Below are 23,143 nucleotides of genomic sequence, written 5' to 3'. Positions count from 1 at the left end.
CCCCTTGCCTCCCCCCTCCCTATGGACACAGCATGGTGGCGTTTAGACCCTGTTTGCTCCCCTTTGCCTCCCCCCTCCCTATGGACACAACATGGCGGCCTTCAGACCCTGTTTGCTCCCCCTTGCCTCCCCCCTCCCTATGGACACAGCATGGCGGCCTTCAGACCCTGTTTGCTCCCCCTTGCCTCCCCCCTCCCCTGTTTCCCCACTGGCTGCGTACTCCAGGTTCACAATCGTACAGAAGGTTGATATTTGCTATTTACTTGTTAATTCATTTGTTACCTGCTGTCCGTCAGCAGCCGTCCTGTTGTTTCCAAGCTGTGTCGGTGCTCTCCTTGCATTGATCTGGTGATTTCCTTTAAAGTCATCGTTAAACACAGAGCACAGGGGATGATGCCAGGCCTGCCGATGTCTCTTCAGGTGCTTCGCCACGGCTGTTCTCTGGTTTGCTCTCGTGCAGGATGTTCTTGCAGTGTGCGTGACAAAATACACACAGATACACCTCTATACAGAGTGTGCGTGCCTGGGAAGGTTCGTCTGGAGGATCAGTGATGTAAACTATCAGAGATCTTCCCCAGGTGAAGTAGAAGCACTCCCAAAAAGAACTATGGTAGCGGAGACCATGAAATAAAAATAATATTATCCAATTCTAATGCAGAAACAACACGTGATTCCCACACCCGGAGCAGAGTGTCAGTAAAACCTGGAGCAAAGTGTGAGTAAACCCAGAGAAAAGTGCAGCCACACAGCAGCACTGCCACCAAGGCACGGGAGCAGCAATGCTAAGGGGCAATGGGGTTGAGTTTCAGCTCAACACACCATCACCACACCACTGAATTCTGTCTCTTAGTGCAACGCTGAGCCTTTTCTCGAGAAGTTCCTGTCTCCCCTCTGTTGGCTGTTCCGTTCCTGAGATGGAAGTGGCACCTCAGGCAGGCAGGAGAAGGACACAGAGCTCTGCAGGAGGACCTGCACCACCTGCCAGCAGCTCTGTGCCACCCCGCATCGGCACTTCCTATCTGCAAATTCACGCTCCAGAATGTCTGCAAGAGTCCTGGGGAGCCTTTCCCAGGCTCTCATGCGTGCTTCAGCTACCCTGGGGCATCCTGGAGGCAGTGCCCACCTCTGTGTGGCAAATGGAAAGAAGCACTGAATGGAGGCTTCTAGAAAACAAAACAAAACTAAGCCTCTGAGGTGAGAAGCAAGAAGCAAGATCTTTTCCTATGCAAAGTCTCACAGGGTCTGAGGAAGAGGGGATCTCACAACCAACGTGCAAACCTGGTGCTGCTGCTGGCCTGTCAGAGGCGCTGACAGATGAGAGCCTGAAAGCACAAACCCCAGCCAGGAGCCGAGGGATGGCCCGTCAGCCATTGCTTCCTGCTGGATTTTGGGTTTCTGAGAGCAGCTGATCCCGGCAGCTCCAGAAATGTCTCATAAGGAAGGAAGGAAGACAGACAAAGTCGTTGCATGCTCTTTGCTTCGTTAAAATTCAGAGAGCCCGGTTCCTCATGTACAGCGTGTCTGGGCTGCACTGGAGAGGTACAAACTGAGCAGTAATTGATGTGGATAATGATGTTTCAGTAAGAAACATTAGAATGCATAAAACGCACAACAAAACTTTGAATAATGGATGAATTTTGAAAACTTTGAATAAATGAATACAGAAATCAAAAAAAGACAGCCTGATTCTGTTAAAAACGATTCTTAGGAAAAGCTGGGCAGTTCACTGCTTTTGAAACGCATTTGTTCAGCAGTTTCCACAGAGCATCTTTGAGCTCCTGGCTCCTCATGCTGTGGATGAGGGGGTTCATTACAGGAGGCACCACCGAGTACAGAAACGACACCACCAGGTCCAGGGATGGGGAGGAGACGGAGGGTGGCTTCAAACAGGCAACCTTGCCAGTGCTGAGAAACAGGGAGACCACAGCCAGGTGAGGGAGGCACGTGGAGAAGGCTTCGTGCCATCCCTGCTCAGAGGGCATCCTCAGCACGGCCCTGAAGATCTGCACGTAGGACAGCACAAGGAATACAAAGCAACCAAGCGCCAAGGGGACGCAAAATACAAACGCCCAGCTTCCCTGAGGTAGGACTGTGAGCAGGAGAGCTTGAGGATCTGGGGGATTTCACAGAAAAACTGGTTGATGGCATTGCCTTTGCAGAGAGGCAGCATAAATGTACTGGCAGTGTGCAGCAGGCAATAGAGAAGCCCAGTGCCCCAGGCGGCTGCTGCCATGGTGGCACAAGCTCTGCTGTCCATCAGGGTCCCGTAGTGCAGGGGCTTGCAGATGGCAACATAGCGGTCATAGGACACGATGGTGAGAATGCAGTACTCTGCTGAGGTGAAGAAAGGAAAAGGTCTGTGCAGCACATCCTGAGCAGGAGATGGCCCTGGTGTCCCAGAGGGCATTGGCCACGGCTTTGGGCAGAGTGGTGGAGATGCAGCCCAGGGCGAGGAAGGTGAGGCTGAGGAGGAAGAAGCGCATGGGGTGTGCAGGCGGTGGTCCAGGGCTGCGGCTGTGCTGATGAGGCCGCTGCCCAGGAGGGCGGCCAGGCAGATGCCCAGCAAGAGCCAGAAGTGCAGGAGCTGCAGCTGCCAGCGCCAGGAGCAGGAACTCACTGCTGGAGCTGCTGTTGGCATCTGCTGGGCATGGAGACCTGTGTGAGGAAGGAAGAACGGGAAAATTTACTTCAGACCTCTCCACACAAAGCCTTTTCCGTGTCTCGTGAAACCTCCTGGACTGTCTCCATCCTTTCTGCAAGATCTCTGAGCTCTGGATGCTGCTGGCTGATGGTGCCACAGAGTACAAGGAGCTCTGCTGCAGGCTGTGGATGAGTCAGCTCTGTTCTACAGCAATAAAACAATTGAAGAACAAAGTGATCTCAGATTAAAAACCTGAGCAATCATGCAGCTTTCCACACGTTTCTCAAAACTGGACAGCAGCACTTTGCCAATATATTTTCTTCTAGTTGCCTCAGCATCCATGAAAAGCGTTTTTTCAGGAGGAAATCCTTGATCATTGTGAGACACTTCAAGAGTCAGCGTCACTTTTGATGTCAGAGAGGCGAAGGGCATGCCCCTCACTTGCAAGCAACTGGTCCCCATGATCTGCTCTGCGTGTGCACCGCTGGAGGATGGCCACGCTCTAGGAGTTAACCTGACAAGACTCTGGTTGTCAGTAAGAGCAGAGGTTAGCTGTGCAGAACTCCAAGTCTCTCGTCTTCCTTACCGTACCAGAGGAAGATCTCAGCTCTCCCTCGCTCTCCAGGGACACTGACATCCAGCAGCACTTCCATGGCCTCAACACTGAAGCGTCTTCTCCGTGGTACTGCTGGGTAACACAGAGCTGCCATGGCAGAGCTGCAATATTTTGCAGGGCTGACTTCAGCCCAGGAGGAACCAGGGGAGCAGAGTCACAAGCCCAAAGCAGGGGGTGTCCTAGAAAGAGAGTCAGGTTATTCCTACCCGTAAAGACAGTGTTTATCAGAGGGTGCCTGAGCCCCATCCCACACTCTGTTGAGCCCTTAATGCAACCCTTAATCAAGTTCTCCTGGCACTAGGAACGGATGCACTGGCTGACAGTGAAAACAGACCAAGGGGTTGCTGCAGGGAAGGTATCTGCACTGCAGGGATGGCAGTGAGGTGCCCATTTCCCCCTCCCAGCCTTTGCAGTCAGCACTCTCCTCTCCCTCCCTGCCCATGTCTTTGCTGACCACAGCTGTCCCTGCCTGCAGCTGCTTCTCTGTCCCCTCATCCCCTCCCTGGGGCTCACAGAGCACATCACAGTCACTGCGTGCTCAGCTCTGCCCTGTGGACCCCTTCTGGCCCAGCTCACAGCCCCTGGGGCACAGCAGGGACCTGCTCTGCAGGACAGCCCTGGGCACCCGGCTGCAGCCCTGACTGCACAGCCTGCAGCCGTCCTGGGACACGCAGCCCTCAGGGCTGCAGCAGGAAAGCCCTCAGCTGGAGCAGATCTTTTTCCAGGATAATGAAACAGAGTTTAAGCCTGACCTGCACTGGGATGTCCCAGATTTAGTGATCCCTGCAGTAAAACTCACTACACTGCCTTCAGTGAGAGACTTACCTGGTCAAGGGCTGTGAGAAATGCTCCTTCAGTGAGCTCACAGCCTGCCAACGTGCCACACAGCCTGTAAGCTCTCTTCCTTCTGTCCTGTCTCCTGTAGATCATTTCGCTAGCTCTGCTGCATTCTGCACAGGAGCTGCTCCTGGGCACAGCTGTATCTCTGCAGTGCTGCCCACTTGTAGGAGCTCTGTGTGTCCCAGGAGCCCGGCCCAGCTCAGCAGCAGAGGATGTGATTTCCTCCTCTCCATGGAGATATCCATTGGTCTCCAGGGGTGACATCACCTGAGGGGTAGCAGAGTCATCACTGCAGAACGTACTACAGAGCCAGCTCAGTCTATCACTACCTGTGTGCTGGATTCCACAAGCGTGGCTGTTTTTAGTAAAAGATGTTTGATCACGAGAGAAGCAGATGCCAAATCTGGAAACCACTGCTCATGACCGTAGGTGATAACATTACAGAGTCATAGCATGGCTTAGGGTGGAGGAGACTTTGAAAATCACCCATTTCTCATCCCCCAGCCATGGAAAGGGTTGCCATCCACCAGGACAGCAGTGACAGCACACCTCCTGTTGGGTGTTTGGCCAGCTTTTGCCCTAGCAGCGCCCCCCAGCCGGCCGAGAGACGTCTGGCTTAGCAGGGCCACACTGGTCAGGCCCTGCCAGGCCTGCAGTCCGACATGCAGCGACACCAAAGTACGCGGGGCCACGGCCGGCACAGGAGCGGTGCTGCAGCCACCCCTGGCACGGAGGCGACCCTTTCCATCTGCCGCCTCGTTCCTGCCTGGCAGCAGTGGCGGTGCCGGGAAGTGGCAGATGCAGAGTGTGACCTGCTTTTCCTTTGCCCTCCAGAGCGAGTTGCCATCTGGGAAGCGGTGGCTGCCTACCAGGAGCAGCTGCTGGTGCAGAAGGTGTGTTGGCCGTCGGGTTCCTCCTCTCCCTGTGCGGCTCAGCCTGGACTTCCTCAGACTCTTCCCCTCCGCAGAAAGAAGGAGACTCCCCCCACGTTTCTTTCCTGGGCATCCCACGGGCTTCCTGCAAATGCACGATCACTCGTGCTGGGCCCTGTCGGATCTCAGGGCTGATCCCGCTCTCTGGTGAGGCTTCTTCTGCCCTGCTGCCTGCTGTGCTGCATCTGGGAGGGCGAGGGGAAGGAGAGGACCGTGCAGCCCCTTCCCAAAGCCATGCCCGATGCCCTGGCTCGTGCCTCTGAACGGCAGCCGAGGGCTCCTGAGCTCTGCCCCTACGTCGGGCCCCCTCCGGCTCTTCCTCCGGCCATCCCATAACCCTTCCGCCCTTCCTTTCTCTTCCACTTGCAGGGGGTCTGGATTCCCACCTTCGGCACCTTTGACACCGTCCCCAAAGAGGTCCGGACTGAGGATGGGACCGTGACCCTGCGGTGGCCCGTGTTTAACCTGGCTTCAAACCTCACAGCCACGCACCACCTCAAGCCCCACAAGGAGTCCCTGCCAGGTAGGAGGGGGGATTCAACTTTTGCTGGCTTGGTGGACAGGGCAAACGGCCACCGCCTCCATCCTCAAAAGCAAACCTCCCCTCTGAGGAGCCCGTCCAAACATGGGGCCGTTCTGGCTGATGTCCACCAGAAGCACTTCTAGGGAAGCACCTGTGGAAAACCAACCCTATCATCAACTCTGTCCCTCGCATTTTTCTGTCCTTAGGAAGGTGGAGCCCATGAAATACAGCAAGGCAGCTGCAGGTCTCTGAGCTGGGAGCGCTTGTTCCGTGTCCGTGACTGTCCTGCCCGTGAGCGTGTGTCATGGAGTCACAGAATGATTTGAGCTGGAAGGAACCCCGAAAGGGCACCTCTCATCCAAGATGATTTGCTCCATAACCTTCTAAATCTAAATCTCAATCTAAAGCTTCCCTCCTGCCGTTTGAAACTGTTTCCCCTTCACCTATCCCGACTGACCCTGCAAAAGGCTTTAGAAAGTAGTGTGCTTAATGCAGCATGAAAATGTGCCTGTGAGCAGACAGTCAGAGAGAGCAGCAAGGATTGCTGGAGCGCTGCGTCACACCGCTCGCTGTCTTCTCCTGTCGCGCAGGTTTCAAATGGAGTTTGTAGCCAAACCACCTCCCGCAATACACCGCAAGTCCTCAGGAAGCCTCTCTGGTCAGGAGACGCCAAAGCAAGAAGGCACTTTGCCACCTCTGGACCAGGGCAAGGAAGGTAAAGCAGCTGCCGGTTCCTCCCGGTGGCACGGGCAACATACTGGAGATGGAAATCCCCTGCTGACCATCAGCCACAGTCTCTGACTTGTGTCAGAGCTTCACGCCAGCTCAGCACGGCCTCTTCCCATGAGGAACTGCTGGCCTCTCCCTCACTAAGGCGCTGGGTGTGACGTGCCCTCATCCCTGGCTCTGTCGGGAGGATGTGCGGATCTTAGGCCCTGCCCTCCCCCAGTGCAAGGATACGGTCCCCAAAAGCCACCCTGCCACCTCATCATCGCCACCCAGCTCCTCTTTCCCAAGGCCACCCAGCCGTCCTGAACGCAGCACCCGCTGCTGGGATGGGGACGCCAGGAGCCCCCCAGCTCACAGGGCTCTCTGGACAAGTCAAGCTGTGGGCTGCAGGTGGGACACTGGGGTGTGGGGTGGTATGGAGAGACGGGGGGGAAGAGGGGCATGTGGGGAGCGGTTTGAGGTAAAAAGGGGAGGCGTGGGGTGGTGGAGGAGTGGTTTCATTTCTTCCTGAGAGGGAACTGGGGGTCCCTGTGGCCCAAAGGCTGGGTGCTGAGCCATAACTCTCCATGAGCCGTAGCCCAAGATGACCACAGAACCCTGGATGTGCGTGACCCCATGGCTGCACGTGACCCACAGCCCTGTGTGAGCCATACCCCCACACGACCCTGTGACTCCCTGACCCCGCCTGCCCCCATCAGGCTGCGACCAAACGCCACGTTGTCCAAGAACTCTGGGATCCCCGCCCCCACCTCACCTCCACATGACCCACGACCCTGTGTCCTCACCTCATGTGGCCATAGAACCAGCGGTGTGTGGGGAAAAGGCATCTGCTCCTTGGGATGGGGTGCCGCAGAGCTGCCCCAAAGAAGCCCTGGGGTGGGCTGCAGCCGTACGTCTCAGTTTGGAGAGCTGGAAATGGCAAAAGGGGCCGGAAGAAGGACATGAATGCTTCTGTAGGGAAATACCTGTCACAAGCCTTGGGGGGCAGGAAGCTTCTGTTCCTCTAAGCGGACGAGAAGAGAACAAACTGACCCCACTGACACAGGGAAAGGGACTGGAGCTTGGCAGCTGCGGTGCTGCGTGGCAATGAGGGATGCTTGAACCAGGAATGGAGCTGGGATGGACTTGCTGTTGGAATGGTTGTTGTGGCCAAAGTTCAGGACCCAGCATTTGGTCCTGTTGAGCCTCAGCCCATTGGTTCAGCCCAGCCATCCAGCCTGTCCAGATCCCTCTGCAGGGCCTCGCTGCCCCCAGGCAGATCCACACTTCCAGCCAACTCGGTGCCATGAAACTCTTTAAGCAGATTTTGCAGCTGCTCCATCCTCAACGATAACAGCAGCTCAGTGCATTACACCCACTGATCTCTTCTTGTCAATCCTGTATTTCATGCTTTAGTTTTCCCCTCTCCTGGCAGGCAGGTTTCAGACAAACTTCCAGCCAACATTTGGCAGATTATACCTCTACCTTTCCCATCCCGTTGAACCTCCAGCATCGGCCAACTGCTTTCCTACCTCTTCCTGCTTATGCCAGTAGCCATAAGCTAAAACCTCAGGGAACACAGGCTTTGTGTGGGCATCACGTTTTTGCAAGCATTCAGCGACTTTGCTCATCATCCTGCCATCTCTGCTAATTTGGCATTGCAGGAAATGGCAAATCCATTTTGCTCGGTTCTGTTTAGCAGCAGTTTAAGAAATAGGTGAAAAATGAAACAGGGACCTGATGATAGATTTGCAGATGACGAGATTCACACTCACTTGCTGATGGGACATCCCATATCAAACCATGGGAGAGCAGATACTCTCATAGGTGAACGTACACGCAAACACGCAAAGCAAATGTGGACAGGGAAACTCTCAGCACCTACTGCTGTGAAACGAACACGTATCATTAAAACAGATAAGTGAGGAAGGAGGTGGATGGAAGAAGAGCAAGAACTTCCGAGTTCAAGTTCTAGGCCGCTGCTCGCTGTCCCACCGCTGCACACCACTGAAGTGCCTGGCTTCATGCATGTTCCTCCCACCTGCCCTCAGGTATTGATAAGTATTAACACTCACTAAGAACCTCTAATTGCAGGGTCTGAGATGATGGAGATCTGCCGGATACTTTTCCGGCCTCCTTGGAGGGCAAAACCTGGTTCTTTCCACCAGTTGCACAAAGCTGAGAACTTGCTGAGCTCACAAATTCCAAACCACTCCACACGGGCTGGGATTTGTGTCCAGATGTATCGGGCTGCCAGGAGATGACTGACCCCAGGATTGGCCCCGGGCAATGGGACACGAGGCAGAAGGCAGGGACAATCCGGGCATCCCCTAACGCTCCTATTCACTGCCATTTGCTACACGGAGGCCAGCAGGGGAGAGGCACAGAGCAGCACCTTCATGTACTGGTCCTGCACCTTTTGTCCAAGTGCACCAAGCACTGAGAGGCCTGGCAGAAGGGGGAGGACGTGGGGCGTGGGAGTTGCACCGCCACAGCTGATAGAGGCACTCCAGCCTCCAGCTAAGGACTGCCCAGAAACCAGCACTCAGACTCCAAAGGAGCCCAACGCGCAGTTTTACCAAGCAGAGAAGGAAGACGCATGAAGTTTAAGCCTTGCACACGGACATACTTCTGTGCCAGAAGCCCTTGGTCCTCTTCACGGTGAAGGGGGGCAGCCAGAGGCGGGGAAGGGATGCATGGCACCTTGACTCTGATCAGCAAGGAAATATGAGAAACAGAATGCAAACACGGCCAACTTCTACCAGTTCAAACCTGCTTCCAGACTCACTGCAAAATCTCAGCTAGAAAAAGTATCACCTCAATGTATCCACGAAAAACAACAGTGTTGTTAGTTAGTTTTTTAAATATTTTTTAATATACAATAACAGCATGCAGTCGCACTGCCAGTCATCTCAGATCGAACCAGGAGGAGCTCATCCACATCCTGCTCACACTTCACTCGAACGTCAAGTGGAGCAGGGGGTCGTCTTGCAGATGGAGTGAGGCAAGAATTGCGACAGGATGTTGCTGCATTATGGACTCTTTGCATCGACACAATCATCTGCATCCAGCAAGAGATCACAGAGCTTTGGAGGCATCGTTGTGTCCAGCTCATCATCTGAAACCTCTGTCACCAGGCTGGAAGGGACCAGCCCTCTCGTGCCATCCGTCAGCTCTCCCAGAAACCAGCCGTCCTCATCCACATCTCCAAAGACATAAACGTGCTGCCCGGCGGTCAGAGGAAGCTCGCTTTCTGGGTCCTCATTGGGACCCTCAAAAGGATCGTAGCTGTGGCGAGCTAAGAACCTTCGAACTACTGGTGATACTCGTCCCGGGGAACGGAGGGTGAAGGACAAACGCTCTGCCGCTGATCCTCCGCTCTCACTTTCAGGGCCGTCCTCTGACAGAAAGCAGCACTCACCACTGCCCCCATGGACCTCTTTCATGGCTTGGAGTTCACGCTCCAGGTCTTTCAGATGACTCTGAAGATCTTTGGCCTCTGGGATGGCAGAACGGAACGGACTGGAACTATTGCTGAGATTGTTTGCTTGGGCAAGGATCTCGCTCGTTGCCTCTCCCAGCTCCGCTCTCCCTTCATCTCCACTTGGAACTCCCTCCCAGTCGGTGTCAGGATGAGCTCGCTCTGCTGCTCTCTCTCCCCCCTTGCACACACTGTGAAAAGGAGTTTCAGAAAGCACTACTCACTGACAGGAAATAAGGGCAAACTTAGAAGACCTTGCAGCATAAATCCTGGCAGTGTACTGCCAGCAGCTGATCCGGCTGCCCAGGATCCTGGCACCACAAATGCTTCATTGCCAAATGCAGCAACGAAGTGTTTGGGGGAGAAAGACAACTCACAGGCATTTCTTCCACGGCCGTGACGCAGCAACGCAGGCCAGCACCAGCGCAGACAGCAGCACAGCTGAGAACAGCACCACCACTGCCACGTGGCGCTGCCGCACAGATCTGCCAGCAGCAGCCTTTGTGCTTCCCTGCATCCTTTGCTGCTTCCCTGCATTCCTCCCTGGAAGAAACAACAACGTCCCACCTTACCTTCACCTCCTCACCCTCGGGCGGCTTCGTTCCCAAAAGGACAAAGCTCACAGCCCTCTGGGAACCGGGAGCGGTGAGAGGTGAGCAGCATCACACAGGATTCTCTGGCACATGTGGAACACCGCTGCAGCACGGCTCTGAGCAATGCCCTGCTGCTGTGCAGGCTGCACACGGACATCAGAGCTCAGCTTCCCGAGTCTCACAGTGAACAGACTGAAGTACACCCACCATGAACTGCCACTTCCGTTCCCCTCAGCAGTTCTTTTGGACGGTAAGACTCCTCAGAGGATTTTCCTCTTTCCGATTCATCCTTTCCCCATTCCAGACCTGCACGGAACGCATGAAGTTAAATGCCACGAGCACGAGGTTTTGAAGACCACTGCTGAGTCAGCGCCATCAGTAAAACAAACCACCACCCCTGGGCATCCACCTGGGCTCCAGCGCAGGAATGAACCAGCGACTGAGCAAAGCCCTCCCTGGGGCACTTCTGCAACCCAGGAAAAGTTTCAGTCACGCACAGCAGCATCGCTGAACAGCGGAGCGTACGGGGGAAGCAGTGCCATGAAGTGGCACCGAAGCGGGCAGTGAGAGCTCTCCAAGGAATTACAGAGCCGTGACTTACCCATGCCATCCGCCCGGCTTTCGGTCTCGGAGCTCAGAGGGGAAGCTGGATCACCTCCTCCACTCACATCTGCAAACAAACGCAGCACAGAGCAGCTCTAATTAAACATCCTCCCAATAGGAACGATGCAGGACGCAATTAAAGCAGGGGATTCCTTCGTGACACTGCTCTCTCCCTTCCACACAGGAGCACCTCGGGAGCAGTTCCCAGGTACGTGCAGGGGCACCACGATCCTACAGAACTTGCACCGCGTGGGGCTGCCCAGAGGAACGCCCTCCTGGAGCTCAGCCCTCAGCTCGACTGCGTGGTGCCCGCTGGCTCTGCACAAGGCACCGGGAGCAGCTCAGGGCTGGAGCGGCCAGCAACGACGGCTTTGCAAGGCAGGCACTGCACTCTGCACACAGCCTGACCCATATCTTCCCTTCTCTTCCACAGAGGAAGCAGGAAAGAAAATTAAAACCGGAATGAAAACTAAAACCTCTCAGGGACTCAGCTGTGGGATCGCCCCGCGTCTCAGGGACCGGATTGAAGCTGGGCTTTGGTCAGCCGCTGCCTGGAGACACGGCTGGAATCCAGGACAGCTGAGAGACGTTCCATGGCACGTGCCCACCTCTCTTCCTTACTGACCTGCGGTGATGGAAGGGGCTCAATTAACGGCATGGGGCAAAAGTTCCAAAGCTGCAGAGAGGCCCGGTGACCTGACGGCTGGTATTCCACAGCTTTCAAAATACCTCCTCCAGGCCACGGGAAATAATTCTCAGAGAACTCACAGAACAGCATTCAGCTGCTTCCAATTGTCTCACTGCGAGACCTCTGAGATACAGAGGCAAAGCCAACACGACGCCGAGAGCACAGAGCACCCAGGAAACAACAACCCCCCATGCTTCCCATGGAGAAGAACCCACTGGCCGGTGAAAAGCAGAGCCCTTGCTGAACTATCCCAGCCACACATGAACAAATATCAAGGGAACGAAGCCTGGTGACTTACCTCCAGCATTCCCCTCAGGCTCACGGACAGGATCCCGTTCTGCTGATTCGCCAGCAGGGCCTGCAGGCACAAGTGTGGTCACACAGGTGAGGAGAGCTTCCAGTGCACGTGGGGGCCTCCTTTGTAACACTGGCAGACCTGTGAGGTCTGGCGGTGGGTCAGGGAATGGCACGGCCCACATACGAAGCTCTGGGCTCTCTCAGCTGAAGAGGGGCAGCGGTGACCTTCCCACCCAAATGTGACAGCTCTCCCAGCAAAGAAACACTCAAGGTTCATCTGTGCAAGCCCTTCAAGGCACAGACTTGGAAGACCTTGAGAGGATCCTACGTAAAATCGCACCTGAGTAAACTATGAGGGCATGAATGTTTCTGCCTTCAAGGAAACAGACACAACTTACCTCTGGGTTGTCCCTCGGGCACAGGCATGAAATGTGGATCCAGGCAATCATCCAGATAGAGAGCACCGAGCTCATCATCTAGAATCAAGAACAGATGAGAGAAGGTCCCACTGCACGGCGTGATCTCCTTCCCCCACAGTAACTGGATGTGGGTGGGCTGTGGGACGGGCTGGCAGAAGGACTCGGGTCCCGATTTCCAAAGCTGCAGAGCGGCCGGGATGAGCTGCAGGCTGGCACCTGGCAGGGCACACAAGGCTCCCTCCAGGCCACGTGCCGCATCCCTCACGGACCGCACGGAAGAAGATGCAGCCCCTCGGGGCTTTCTTACTGGGAGGGCTCTGATGCACACAAAGGAAGGCTGCCCTGAAGCCCCGGAGGAAAGCACATCTGTCTCCTCCTCTGGGCTGTGGGCCGGGGCTGTGTTGGAAACTGGGAGTCATCTATGGGGCGTACCACAAGGCTGGGGCAGAAAACGCTCACACGTCTCCCAGCACGCATCTTCTGAGCTCTCCCCAGGACGCCTCCCTCCCAGGATGGAGGCTGTGCTCCAGCCAGCAAGGAGCAGAGCCACGGCCCAGCATGCTGGAGCCAGGCCTGGGGAGCAGCGCTGCCACGGGCTCCTGCCCGGCTCCTGCGGTGCTGCTCATCACCCCCTGCCCAACACCCCCCACACCCCCTCGGAAGGCAGGCCCCAGGGAAGAGCGGCACAGGGCCGTGGGGACGCAGCCTGACTTCTTGCCCCCACTGCTGCTCAGGTTTGGTCCCGTCTCTGCCCACCCACCTGCTCCCGGTGCTCGCCACGGAGCAGCGCAGGTCTCCCAGAAACACACGGCCATCAGGAGGAAGAGGAAGACAAGGCGGGCAGGGGCCATGGCCCCCCACACTCGCACCATGCTTCCACCACCGCCGCTACAGCCACAGTGAGTCGCACAGAGCGATGCCTGCGGCACGGCGTCACAGCCAGGCCTTGTGAGCTCAGCACAGCACCGCAGAGCACGGGGCATCGTGACCTCACGGCTCTGTGATGCCAGGCGGAGGCTCCCCGCGGGCTGCTCTGTGATGCACTGCACCAGGGCGAGGGATTGCATCACAGGAACGCAGAACAGCGGAATGGGTTGGGTTGGAAGGCACCGTACAGAACCTAGAAGCTCAACCCCGATGCCCTGGGCAGGGATGCCACCCGCTGGGTCATGCTGCCCAGCCTGGCCTTGAACAGCTCCAGGGATGGAGCATCCATAGCTTCACTTGGCAAACCTTTACAGTAACACCACGAGGGCGTTATTTGCAGTTCGGTGCCCCCGTGACGCCGCGGGCCATTCAGAAAGAGATGCAACATGGAAATGGGGTCTGGATCAAGGATGCTATAGCACAAGTTATCCACACGCGTGCAATGTGCTGCAATTAAGCACGCCAAGCGGGTAAAGCCTCTCCAGTGTGGAGGACGATGGCTGAAATATAAACACAGGGAGGCTGACCTTCCCACAAACCCGCCAAGTCAAGCGCCGTGTGCTTTCCTTTTTGTTGGTACATCTGCACGCGCTGACGTTGGCGAACATTGAGTTTGGTCAAGATCTCGATGACGGCATCTTCATCCGTGCCTGCAAGAAACAAATGGAAGCTGGTCAGGCTGCCTGCACAAGAATCAAAGTGCCCTCTGCTCTTGTGCCACCTCCAGGCCCCTACACAGCCGGCTCTCAACAGCCCCAGGACTCCATCTGTGCACACAAAGCTGCCAGGACCACACCACCAGAGCAGCTGCATTTTAGGACATGAAGGGCACTTCTGCTTCCACTGCCCAACGATTTTTAGGGCAGTTGTGCAGCAGAGCAATGCAAGCAGCTACGCTTCTGTCATGGTTCTATGTTTTTTGGGTTTTTTTGTTCGTTTGTTTTTTGGGTTTCAGTATTCCACATCAAAGCATCATGCAGTGTACGGGGCATTAAAGTGTCACTGCCCAATCCCAGGTTCCCATCCCTGTACATTACAGCACTCACGGGATCTGGCCCTTCCAGGTGGGGGCGCTCTCTTGCTGCCTTGCAGTGGGTGCTGGAGGTGCTTTCCTGGCCGTTCCAAGCTTTTCAGGTTTGACTCGGTCCTGGGAACTCTCTCTCTCTCATCTTGTCTGATTTATTAATCTCAATTGCAATTAAATTGTATCTATTGTGTTACCTTGTATTCCGATATTATAGTAAAATAAGTTTTCCTCCACAGATTGTTGCCGCTGCTCTTTTCCTCCCTTCCTTCCTTCCCATTTTTGTGGGACTGGGGTGGGGGGGGAGGGAAGGGCGGAGGCCTGTCGCCCCTGTCATGGACATGGATGGATCTGCTCAACTCCGTGACAATCCAGGAGTCCCAGAGTGATCTCTGGCATCACTGTGACCACCTTCCCTCCCACTTCTTCCTTCTTCGAGGCACTGGGCAGAGAAGACAGGCTGCCATGGACAGTAAAAGGAGCACAACTCCAGCAGGGGAATGTCCTGGGGAATTGGGGTGGGAAGCATCAAGAGGCTTTGAAGGCAGGGGAAAGGACACCCTCCTGCTACGGGCAGAATCACAGCATCACAGAATTGTAGGGGTTGGAAGGGAGCTGCAGAGCTCATTGAGTCCAACCCCCTGCCAAAGCATTTCCCTACAGCAGGTCGCACAGGTCGGCATCGAGCTGTGTGACTGAAGCCTTCAGAAGTGGCACGATAAGGAAAACCAGTAAGTAAACACGATGGAACGTAGATCTGAATTCATAAACACAAAGCCAGCTCCGTCTCCTTTGGTCACTGCTGCAGGACACGCACCAAGAGCGTCCGTCACGCAGCGGACATCGTCCTTACCAGCGATTAATGCCTGCTGGGGCTGGCTGGGATGGATATCCTCTTCCCCACGCAGCCCAGAGCAGCAGCGCTTTGTTTTCCATACCATCCCTGTGCCCCACGAGCTCTCAGCATCAGCTGTGCCACATGACCGCCGTCAGCCCGCGGCCGCGTGTCTCAGCGCAGCGCGGCCGTTGCGGTCAGTGGGATGTCACAGGGGTCAGGACCCTGCGCCGTGCCTGTGAGGCTGAAGGAGCAGCCCCCGCAGCCCTGCCTGGTGCAGCCGTGGTGAAGGTGGCTCGGGGACACCGCAGTGACGGCCTGGGCACGGAGCCAGGAGGAAACCACCGTCTTCCTGCCCGAGCGCTGTGACACGGGGCTGCGGTTTGTGCACCTGTGGCAGTGGGGGGGCTCCGACCCCCGATGCTCTGTGAGGAATAACGGCCCCTGGGCGACACGCCAAGTGCTGGGGACGCTTCTGAGCCCCTAGACTCAGCCCGCAGATTCTAGTCTGCTGCCAGGGCGGGATCTGTCCCAGCTCCAGCTCCTTCTGGGACCCGGCACGGGGCCCACCATGGAAGAACGGGTGAGCCGGCACTTCCAGGACGGGGCTCTGACTCGCCCAAGGACCTTTCCCAGCTACGGCTCCTGGTGCAGCAGGTCTGCGGCAGGCCCAGGGGCTGCTCCCCTCCCTTACGGACACGGCCCTGGTGCAGTCCCAGCCCTGCGGTTCCTGCAGCGTGGGGCCAGCTGGACATTCCCATCTCGGTCTGTTGGGCGTTCCCGGCACGAGAGATGCTCAGCGCTCCTGCAGAGTGCAAGTGGTGACGTGGTGATGGAGCCACGTCCTCCCGCAGCCACCGCGGTGATTCCCGTCACAGCAACATGACCCCGCAGCGGAGCCGTCCCTCATATATGGTCATGAACAGCTCTGGAGAAGTTCATTGGAGGGCTGGGCTGCGCTGGAGGGGAGACAATTTCTGATAAAGTCTAAAAAGGAGACTGCTGCTTTGATTGGCTTCTTCTGCATCTGCGTAATCAGCTGCAGAGATATATTGCTCTCCTGTTGTCACAGTCCCCCAGAGCCCCCAGGAGCTGCAGCAGGGAGTTGGGCCCTGCAGGGCTGTGCCAGCAGGACGGGAGGCTCAGGATGGGCGCAGAAGGACTCCGATGCCCTCAGGTGCTGTGGCTCCTCCTCTGGGTGCAGCCGTGCAGAGGTGAGTGCCAGCTGCCTTGACCAGCAGTCCGAGCTGGCCTAGGGCCAGTAAGCGTCACTGAGATCCCTGTGGGAAGGAGATTTCTTTCTAAGTACCCCTGAAACAAGGGCAGTTTGAGTTCTTAAGCTCAGAAAGTGTGGTGAGGTGCTGGAACAGCTGCCCAGAGAGCCCCGTCCATCCCTGGAGGTGTTCAGGGCCAGGCTGGATGGGGCCCTGGGCAGCCTGGGCTGCTGTGACATGTGGAGGTTGGCGGCCCTGCAGTGGCAAGTTGGAGTTTCGTGATCCTTGAGGTCCCTTCCAACCCTGGCCATTCTGTGATTCTGTGGCAGAAGTTGCTGAAGTGTGTGGATCCTGTGCTTCATTCTGTGTCTCTCTGGGTGGATGAGTGTATCATAATTTTCCAGGACTGCTGAGTTTATGGCAGCCCTGGTTATATTGTGATAATTGTCTGGTTATTTCCAGACATTGAAGCATCCTTCTGTGACCCCTTGCTCACCAGCACAGTGCTCTTGCTGTGCTGATGGCCCAGCTGGTAATGGTGGCACACAAAAATCCCCAGAGCACATCTGGACTCCTTAGGGTCATCCCTGTGGACCCTGGTCGAGCAGCGTCTGATCCTCCGGGTTGGGGTGATCCTCAGGATCAGCTCGGTGCTTCCTGGGAACGTGGAAAGCCCTGGGGATGGTAGTGAGTCTGGAGATGCAGAGACAGGCAGTGGGAAGTCTCCACCCCAAATCTTGTGACTGTGCCAGCCTGGGGGTCCCCCAGTTTGGGGCCTGGTCTCTCCTGACGGATCCCATGTTGATGTTTGAAGGGGCAGCAGAGGTGAGGCTGGTGGATGGCAGCGGGCGCTGTGATGGGAGAGTGGAGGTGAAACACCAGGAGCAGTGGGGGACTGTGTGTGATGACTCCTGGGATGAGGATGATGCGGCCGTTGTTTGCATGCAGCTGGGCTGTGGGTCAGCAATCAGTGCTGAATGGAACGAAGGTGTTGTGCCAGGATCTGGCCCCATTTGGATGGATGAGGTCCAGTGTCAAGGCACTGAATCTGCCCTGTCTGACTGCAAACACGATGGATGGGGTGAACATGACTGTAGTCACGGTGAGGACGCTGGAGCTACATGTACAGGTGAGGGACTAGAGCCATTCCTGCCCTCTGAGGTCAGATTTGGGGATCAATAAGCAGATATCATATGTGGGCAGTTGCGCTGCCATTGCTGGTCCCTGGGGAATTGCATTGGGCCCTGCTTGGTCCCCAGTTGAGGTGGAGGTGAGGAGGGGCGTGCAGTTGCCAGAGGGCTCCGGGACCCCACGGGTGCCTTTGCTCACTGCAGGATTTGTCCGTCTGGTCGGAGGGGACAGCCGCTGCTCAGGACGAGTGGAGATCCATGATGGGGATGGGTGGAAATCTGTCTGTGACTCACACTTTGGTCCCAAAGCTGCTGATGTGGTCTGCAGAGATCTTCAGTGTGGCACAGCCCTGCCCGTCCCCACAGCAAGTCCCTTTGGAGAAGGGACCGGTGCCATCTGGGACAGAGAGCTGCAGTGCGTGGGGAACGAATCCAGACTCTCCTCCTGCCCCACGGGGACCCCTCGGGTCCAGCCCTGCGTCCAGACAAGCATTGCTGCTGTCACCTGCACACGTAAGGGCTCAGGGAGGGCGGTCGGACACCGACCATGTGCCGGGGACAGGGACGGGGCTGTGCCGGGTGTGAGGACAGGAGGGTGATGTGGTGTTCCGCAGCCCCAAGGCAGTGTGGAAGGAAACGGCTTCGTGTTGTCCCTTTGGCTTCTCCTGCATCTCCTGAGGGAACCGGAGCGCAGATCTCCCCCCTCCAGCCTCCTCTGTCCTCAATTCACAGGGTTCAGGCTGGTGAATGGCAGCATGGCGTGCGTGGGCAGGGTGGAAGTGGAGGTGCAGGGAACATGGGGCAGCCTTTGTGCCTCCCGCTGGGACCTGATGGACGCCCATGTTCTCTGTCGGCACCTGGCCTGCGGGTTCGCGGTGTCCGTTCCCGAAGGAGGGCATTTTGGGAGAGGAACTGGCCCCGTGTGGAATGACTGGTTCCACTGCAAGGGGACTGAGAGCAGCCCGGATCAGTGCCCGGTGACCGCCCTGGGGGCCTCTCCGTGCTCCCACGAGAACGACGCTGCCGTCATTTGCTCAGGTGTGTGTCAGGATAAGGCTGCAGGGATTCCGCCTCGTTGCCACACGGCCACCTCAAAGTCCCATGCGGATCCCACGGCATCACCAGGCTGAACCTGTCCCCGGCGGAATCCTGCAGCATGCATTTCTGGCATTCCTGCTCCCTGCAGGCCCGCCTCACAACGCATCTCTAAGGCTGGTGGGTGGAGGGAGCCGGTGCGACGGGCGCGTGGAGATCTTGCAGCGCGGGACGTGGGGCAGAGTCCTGGATGATCAGTGGGGCATGGAGGACGCCGGCGTGGTGTGCCGGCAGCTGCGCTGCAAGGAGGCAGAGACAGCCTACATTGTGCCAAGGGCCGAGCGAGGGACGGGCCCCGTGGGGCTGCGCGGGGTGCGGTGTGCCGGCCACGAGGCCGGCCTGAGCCTCTGTGACGCCTCCCCACGCCGGGCCGCGGGCATCATGGAGGACGTGGGGGTCGTGTGCCGGGGTGAGCAGCGCATCCTCCCGATGCAGGGTCAGGCGGGCAGCCGGCCTCTGATGGCTGGGGCTTCCCCCCGCTGCAGGGAGCCGCCAGGTCCGGCTGGTGGACGGGGCCGGGCGATGTGCAGGGAGAGTGGAGATCTACTACCAGGGACGGTGGGGCACGGTCTGCGACGATGCCTGGGACACGGCCGACGCCAACGTGGTTTGCCGCCAGCTGAGCTGCGGATGGGCCGTGGAGGCGGCCAGCTCGGCTCGCTTTGGGGAGGGCTCCGGGCACATCTGGCTGGATGGCGTGAACTGCTCTGGGGACGAATCTGCTCTCTGGAACTGCTCTGCTGAGGCCTGGGGACAGCACGACTGCGGGCACAAGGAGGACGCAGGAGTCGTCTGCTCAGGTCTGTGCTGGGAGCCCGGCACAGGGAGGCCGGGGGGCTGAGGACACCCAAGGTCGCTTCCCAAGCCCATCCGGGGGCGCCCCGTCCACCGGTGCGGCTGGGGGCAGTGGGCAGCGCGGCCACCCTGATGCTGAGTGGGGAGCACAGGGGGTTTCCTCTCCCCGGCCCCCAACCAGCGACTTCCCCCTGGGGCCTTTCCTCTTGCCAGAATTCGTGGCCCTGAGGCTGGAGAACAGCGATGGCTGCTCCGGGCGCCTGCAGGTTTTCTACAACGGGACGTGGGGGAGCGTCGGCTCCAACTCGATGACTCCCTACACGGCGCCACTGGTGTGCAAGGAGCTGGGCTGCGGGGACGGAGGGGTCCTGGAAAGCAACAACCGCTACCGCAGGGTGAATGGCACCGCGTGGCTGGACCACGTGCAGTGTGGGGAGAACAACAGCTCCATCTGGCAGTGTCCCTCCGGTCCCTGGCAGCTGCAGTCCTATGACGATGTGCGAGACGAGGCCAGCATCACCTGCAATGGTAAGCGAGCCACCCGGGCACCAGATCCCGCTTCCCTCACCACGACCAAGGTGGCACAGCCAGGCACAAGCAGAGGCCCGCCCTGCGCAGGTTGCTCCACTGCTACATTTCCTTCTGCAGGGAGAAAGCCGGAAAGGAGGCCGGGAGCCGCGTGCCCCAATTCCACGAGCTGCACAGGTGGGAGCTCCTTCTCTGTGTCACTTCTCGTCCGGTTGTGCCGGGGCCCTGGGAGGTCACCGCCTCTGCAGACAGGGAGAAGATCCGCGCTGTGGGAGGCAAGGACGGGTGCTCGGGCAGAGTGGAGGTTTGGCACCGCGGCTCCTGGGGAACCGTGTGCGACGACTCGTGGGACGTGCAGGATGCCGAGGTGGCGTGCAGGCAGCTGGGCTGCGGCCCTGCGCTGTCCGCCCTGGCCGAGGCTGCGTTTGGGGAGGGGACAGGACCCATCTGGCTGGAGCAGGTGGAGTGCAGGGGCATGGAGCCATCTCTGCAGGACTGCTGGGCCCGCACTGCGGGTGGCGGCGCCTGCCGGCATAAGGAAGATGCAGCGGTGAACTGCTCGGGTGAGTAGCTGGGCTTACTCAGGCTCTGCTCACAGCCCAGAGCTGAGCAGAGTGCTGGGCTGCGTCCCGGCCTTGAGGAAGGGACAATCTGGGCGGGATGTGCTGGGCATATCAGCCAGCGGTCTGCCCAGCACCACCAACCCACCTCTCAGCTCAGCTCTTCTCTGCAGCTGCACCCAGGATGACAGCATCCCCCCCACAAAGAGGTAACACCTCCTCCCACTGGAGCTGGGTCTCCCCAGGACCCAGAACAGGGGCTTCTTTCTGGGATACGAAGTGCCCAGGAAGAGGCACTGGGCTGGTGGATATATGGGGAGGGCCATCATGTACCCCACGGGCTGGGAGGTTCCCCATCTGCACTCCCTGCCCCTCTACCCCTTACTGACCCAACTCTCACACGTGCCTGGTGCTGCTCCTGCCACATTGCTGCCCCTGCAGACCCCATGCTGGGCTACGCGACCGTCAGCAGGAGAGTCTCGGTGCCTGTCATCATCTGCATCGTCCTGGGGCTCCTTGTTGGCCTCCTCCTGGCCCTCCTGGCAAGGCAGATGCAAAGTGCCAGAGCTCGGCACAGAGGTAGGTCCTGACTCAGCGGTGCGTAGGATGCGCCGTGTCGCTGCGCTGACATCCAGCAACAAGCAATGCAGAGCCCAGTGGAGGGGGAGTTCATGGCGGAGTGAGGGGAGAAGCAGCAGAAGGAGGCTGGGGAAGCACAGCAGGGTCTCGTCTCTGTCCCCAGACTCCAGGAGTTCTGGGGAGCCCTTCTCTGAAGCCGTGTACGAGGAGATTGAGTACAGCCCAGTGAGGGAGAAGAAAATGAGGTACAGTTTCTCAGGTGGGTGCAGGTCTCCTGTTTTGAATGCTCCCTGACCAAACTGCAGCCCTACCTGGGGAAATGGGAGGAGGAGAATCTTGTCACTGCTATCACTGCTCTCCTCTCTCTTACAGACATCCCTGTTCTGCCCGGCGATTCCCCGGTGGAGGGCTATGATGATGCCAGGGAGGTTTCTGAGCCTGGAGAGCCTCCTGTGCCAGGGCAGGGAGACTGGCCAGTGCCTCGGGGACAGGAGGAGGCAGAGGGACCCAGGGATGCTGCCAGAGGTGAGAGGGAAATGCAGTGCTGCAGCTTGCTGGGTGCTGTCCCTGGTGCGGCAGTGAGAGCCACAGCTCATGGGTTGAGGAACTTTCCTTGGGAGGTTTCGCGGGGAGAAAGGGACTGGGAAAACGGGCTGAATGTCCCACGGAGGAGAAAAGTGATGGGCCACCCAGGAGGAGCACGCCGTGGGGCAAACAGTTGTCTTTGCTGCTGGCAGGAGAGAGTCTGCGCTCCTGGAGAAGTGCCGGGGCCCCCGAAGTGGATGGAGACACCTCACCTCTGTCCCGTGGGAGCACGGGCTACGACGACGCTGACGAGACGTCTCTGCCATAACCCCATTGCACACACAGGCTGCGACAGCAGAGCTCTGGGATGTGAGCTCTGGGACAAGAGACTCTGTCCCTGCCATGAAGTTGGCTGTAGGCACAAAGGAGAGGTCGGTGCCGCTGGGAGAGCCGTGAGCGCCAGGAGCTCTTTTCACAGGGGCGTCAGAAACAGCCATGCAGTTCCTCCAAGTTTTATTGCTCTGCTTTTATGCTGCGCATCGATATTGGTTCCTATTAAACCCCTGTGAGAGCTCTGACCCAGAGCTTTGGCCTCCCTGCCCATATTTTGGGACATCCCTCTGAGGCTGACTGGACAAGCAGAGCACAAGGGCACGGTGTCGGGCTGGGGCACTTCTTGGGGACAGTGGGCTTGGGCTCAGGGCCACGGTGCCTGGGAAGTATTCCTGCTGAATCTACTCCAACCAGGGCAGCCAATGTGACCCAAAGCCCCACGATGCTCCCCAGTAGGAGGGACTGACTCCCCCTGCCTCGGAGCCTGTGGATTCCAAGCGCTTCAAGAATGGGGAGATCTTTCCTTCTAGACTGCTGGAAGCCATTCCCCTCTCCTCCTCTCCCCTCCCTTCCCTTTTCTTTCTCTCCACGCTCTCTATCCAGCTCTGAAGTGGAGATGCCTCCATGTCAGCGGTTGATGGGCTGCTTCGGCCCGGTTCCATGAGCAGCGGGGCGGAGGGATCCAGGGTCCAGAAAAGGGAAACGGGATCCCAAAGTGATTGAAAACAGTCGCAACGATCTGAGGTGGAACAAACTAACTCACTAATTATGGTATCAGCAAAATAGAATGAGAGAGAGAGAGCGTGTCTGAAAGGTGGATAGGCCTCAGCACAGCGCTCAGCTGAGAACTGCGGTCCAGTTGAGCCCAGGAAGAAAAGCAGGCGGAGAAGCGCGGGCGAAGACAGGGGGGACATCAGGGGACTTGGCCAGGAGCTGTGTGTCCTTGCTGACAACAAAGCCCCCTGGGGAAATGGGTCTGCTTCTCCTCCAGACAGGCACCCGCAACTGGAGCATCAGCAGCCAAAACCCCCAGTGCATGACGTGATGTGGTGGTGTGCAATGCTGAGAACACAAAGCACAAAACCGTGACTTTCCCCCCCTTATCCTGCATCACTGCGTCATGCTGAATGCATGCAAACAAAATAGTAGTCGTCCCCGGACTCGTAAAGGAAAAGGGCGACAGAGAACAAAGGGGAATCACATTCCCATGACCCCCATATCACCCCACACAACCCCACACAACCCCACACAACCCCA

The 23,143-nt window shown here is 57.7% G+C and overlaps 3 protein-coding genes and 1 pseudogene across 5 annotated transcripts; 2 read left to right on the top strand and 2 right to left on the bottom strand.

The window, feature by feature from the left end:
- Positions 1 to 1,691: 1,691 nt before the first annotated feature.
- LOC122193380 lies at positions 1,692 to 3,294 on the bottom strand (annotated as a pseudogene).
- Positions 3,293 to 6,587, top strand: LOC122193381. The gene is given in 7 exon segments (XM_042894154.1): positions 3,293 to 3,323; positions 4,669 to 4,773; positions 4,776 to 4,990; positions 5,399 to 5,552; positions 5,759 to 5,762; positions 6,071 to 6,267; positions 6,502 to 6,587. Coding segments are annotated over 7 exon segments (792 nt in total).
- Positions 6,588 to 9,112: 2,525 nt separating this feature from the next.
- LOC122193384 lies at positions 9,113 to 12,961 on the bottom strand. 2 transcript variants are annotated; one of them, XM_042894158.1, is made up of 7 exons: positions 12,321 to 12,350; positions 11,924 to 11,983; positions 11,414 to 11,562; positions 10,936 to 11,004; positions 10,542 to 10,640; positions 10,119 to 10,284; positions 9,113 to 9,932 (listed from the first exon to the last, which is right to left on the bottom strand). In XM_042894158.1, the coding sequence occupies exons 4-7, from the start codon at positions 10,937 to 10,939 to the stop codon at positions 9,293 to 9,295; spliced, it is 909 nt and encodes a 302-aa protein (XP_042750092.1). In that variant the 5' UTR covers positions 10,940 to 11,004; positions 11,414 to 11,562; positions 11,924 to 11,983; positions 12,321 to 12,350; the 3' UTR covers positions 9,113 to 9,292. The 2 variants fall into 2 exon arrangements, with proteins under 2 accessions (XP_042750092.1, XP_042750091.1); XM_042894157.1 differs by lacking the exon at positions 11,414 to 11,562 and having other exon boundaries at positions 12,321 to 12,961.
- Positions 12,962 to 16,207: 3,246 nt separating this feature from the next.
- LOC122193382 (antigen WC1.1-like) lies at positions 16,208 to 22,137 on the top strand. Of its 2 annotated transcripts, XM_042894155.1 has the most exons (15): positions 16,208 to 16,341; positions 17,156 to 17,166; positions 17,290 to 17,470; positions 17,676 to 17,984; positions 18,204 to 18,509; positions 18,658 to 18,975; positions 19,052 to 19,366; positions 19,575 to 19,889; positions 20,010 to 20,066; positions 20,138 to 20,452; positions 20,623 to 20,658; positions 20,891 to 21,028; positions 21,192 to 21,287; positions 21,401 to 21,553; positions 21,766 to 22,137. In XM_042894155.1, the coding sequence occupies exons 1-15, from the start codon at positions 16,275 to 16,277 to the stop codon at positions 21,879 to 21,881; spliced, it is 2,733 nt and encodes a 910-aa protein (XP_042750089.1). In that variant the 5' UTR covers positions 16,208 to 16,274; the 3' UTR covers positions 21,882 to 22,137. The 2 variants fall into 2 exon arrangements, with proteins under 2 accessions (XP_042750089.1, XP_042750090.1); XM_042894156.1 differs by lacking the exons at positions 17,156 to 17,166; positions 17,290 to 17,470.
- The last annotated feature ends 1,006 nt before the right edge of the window (positions 22,138 to 23,143 follow it).

Source organism: Lagopus leucura, unplaced genomic scaffold (assembly GCF_019238085.1).
Source record: "Lagopus leucura isolate 7727_CA_CO unplaced genomic scaffold, USGS_WTPT01 34516-0_obj-0_obj, whole genome shotgun sequence".
NCBI classification, from domain to species: Eukaryota; Metazoa; Chordata; class Aves; order Galliformes; family Phasianidae; genus Lagopus; species Lagopus leucura.
The sequence above is the reverse complement of the archived record's forward strand: the minus strand, read 5'-3'. Positions and strand labels throughout refer to the sequence as shown.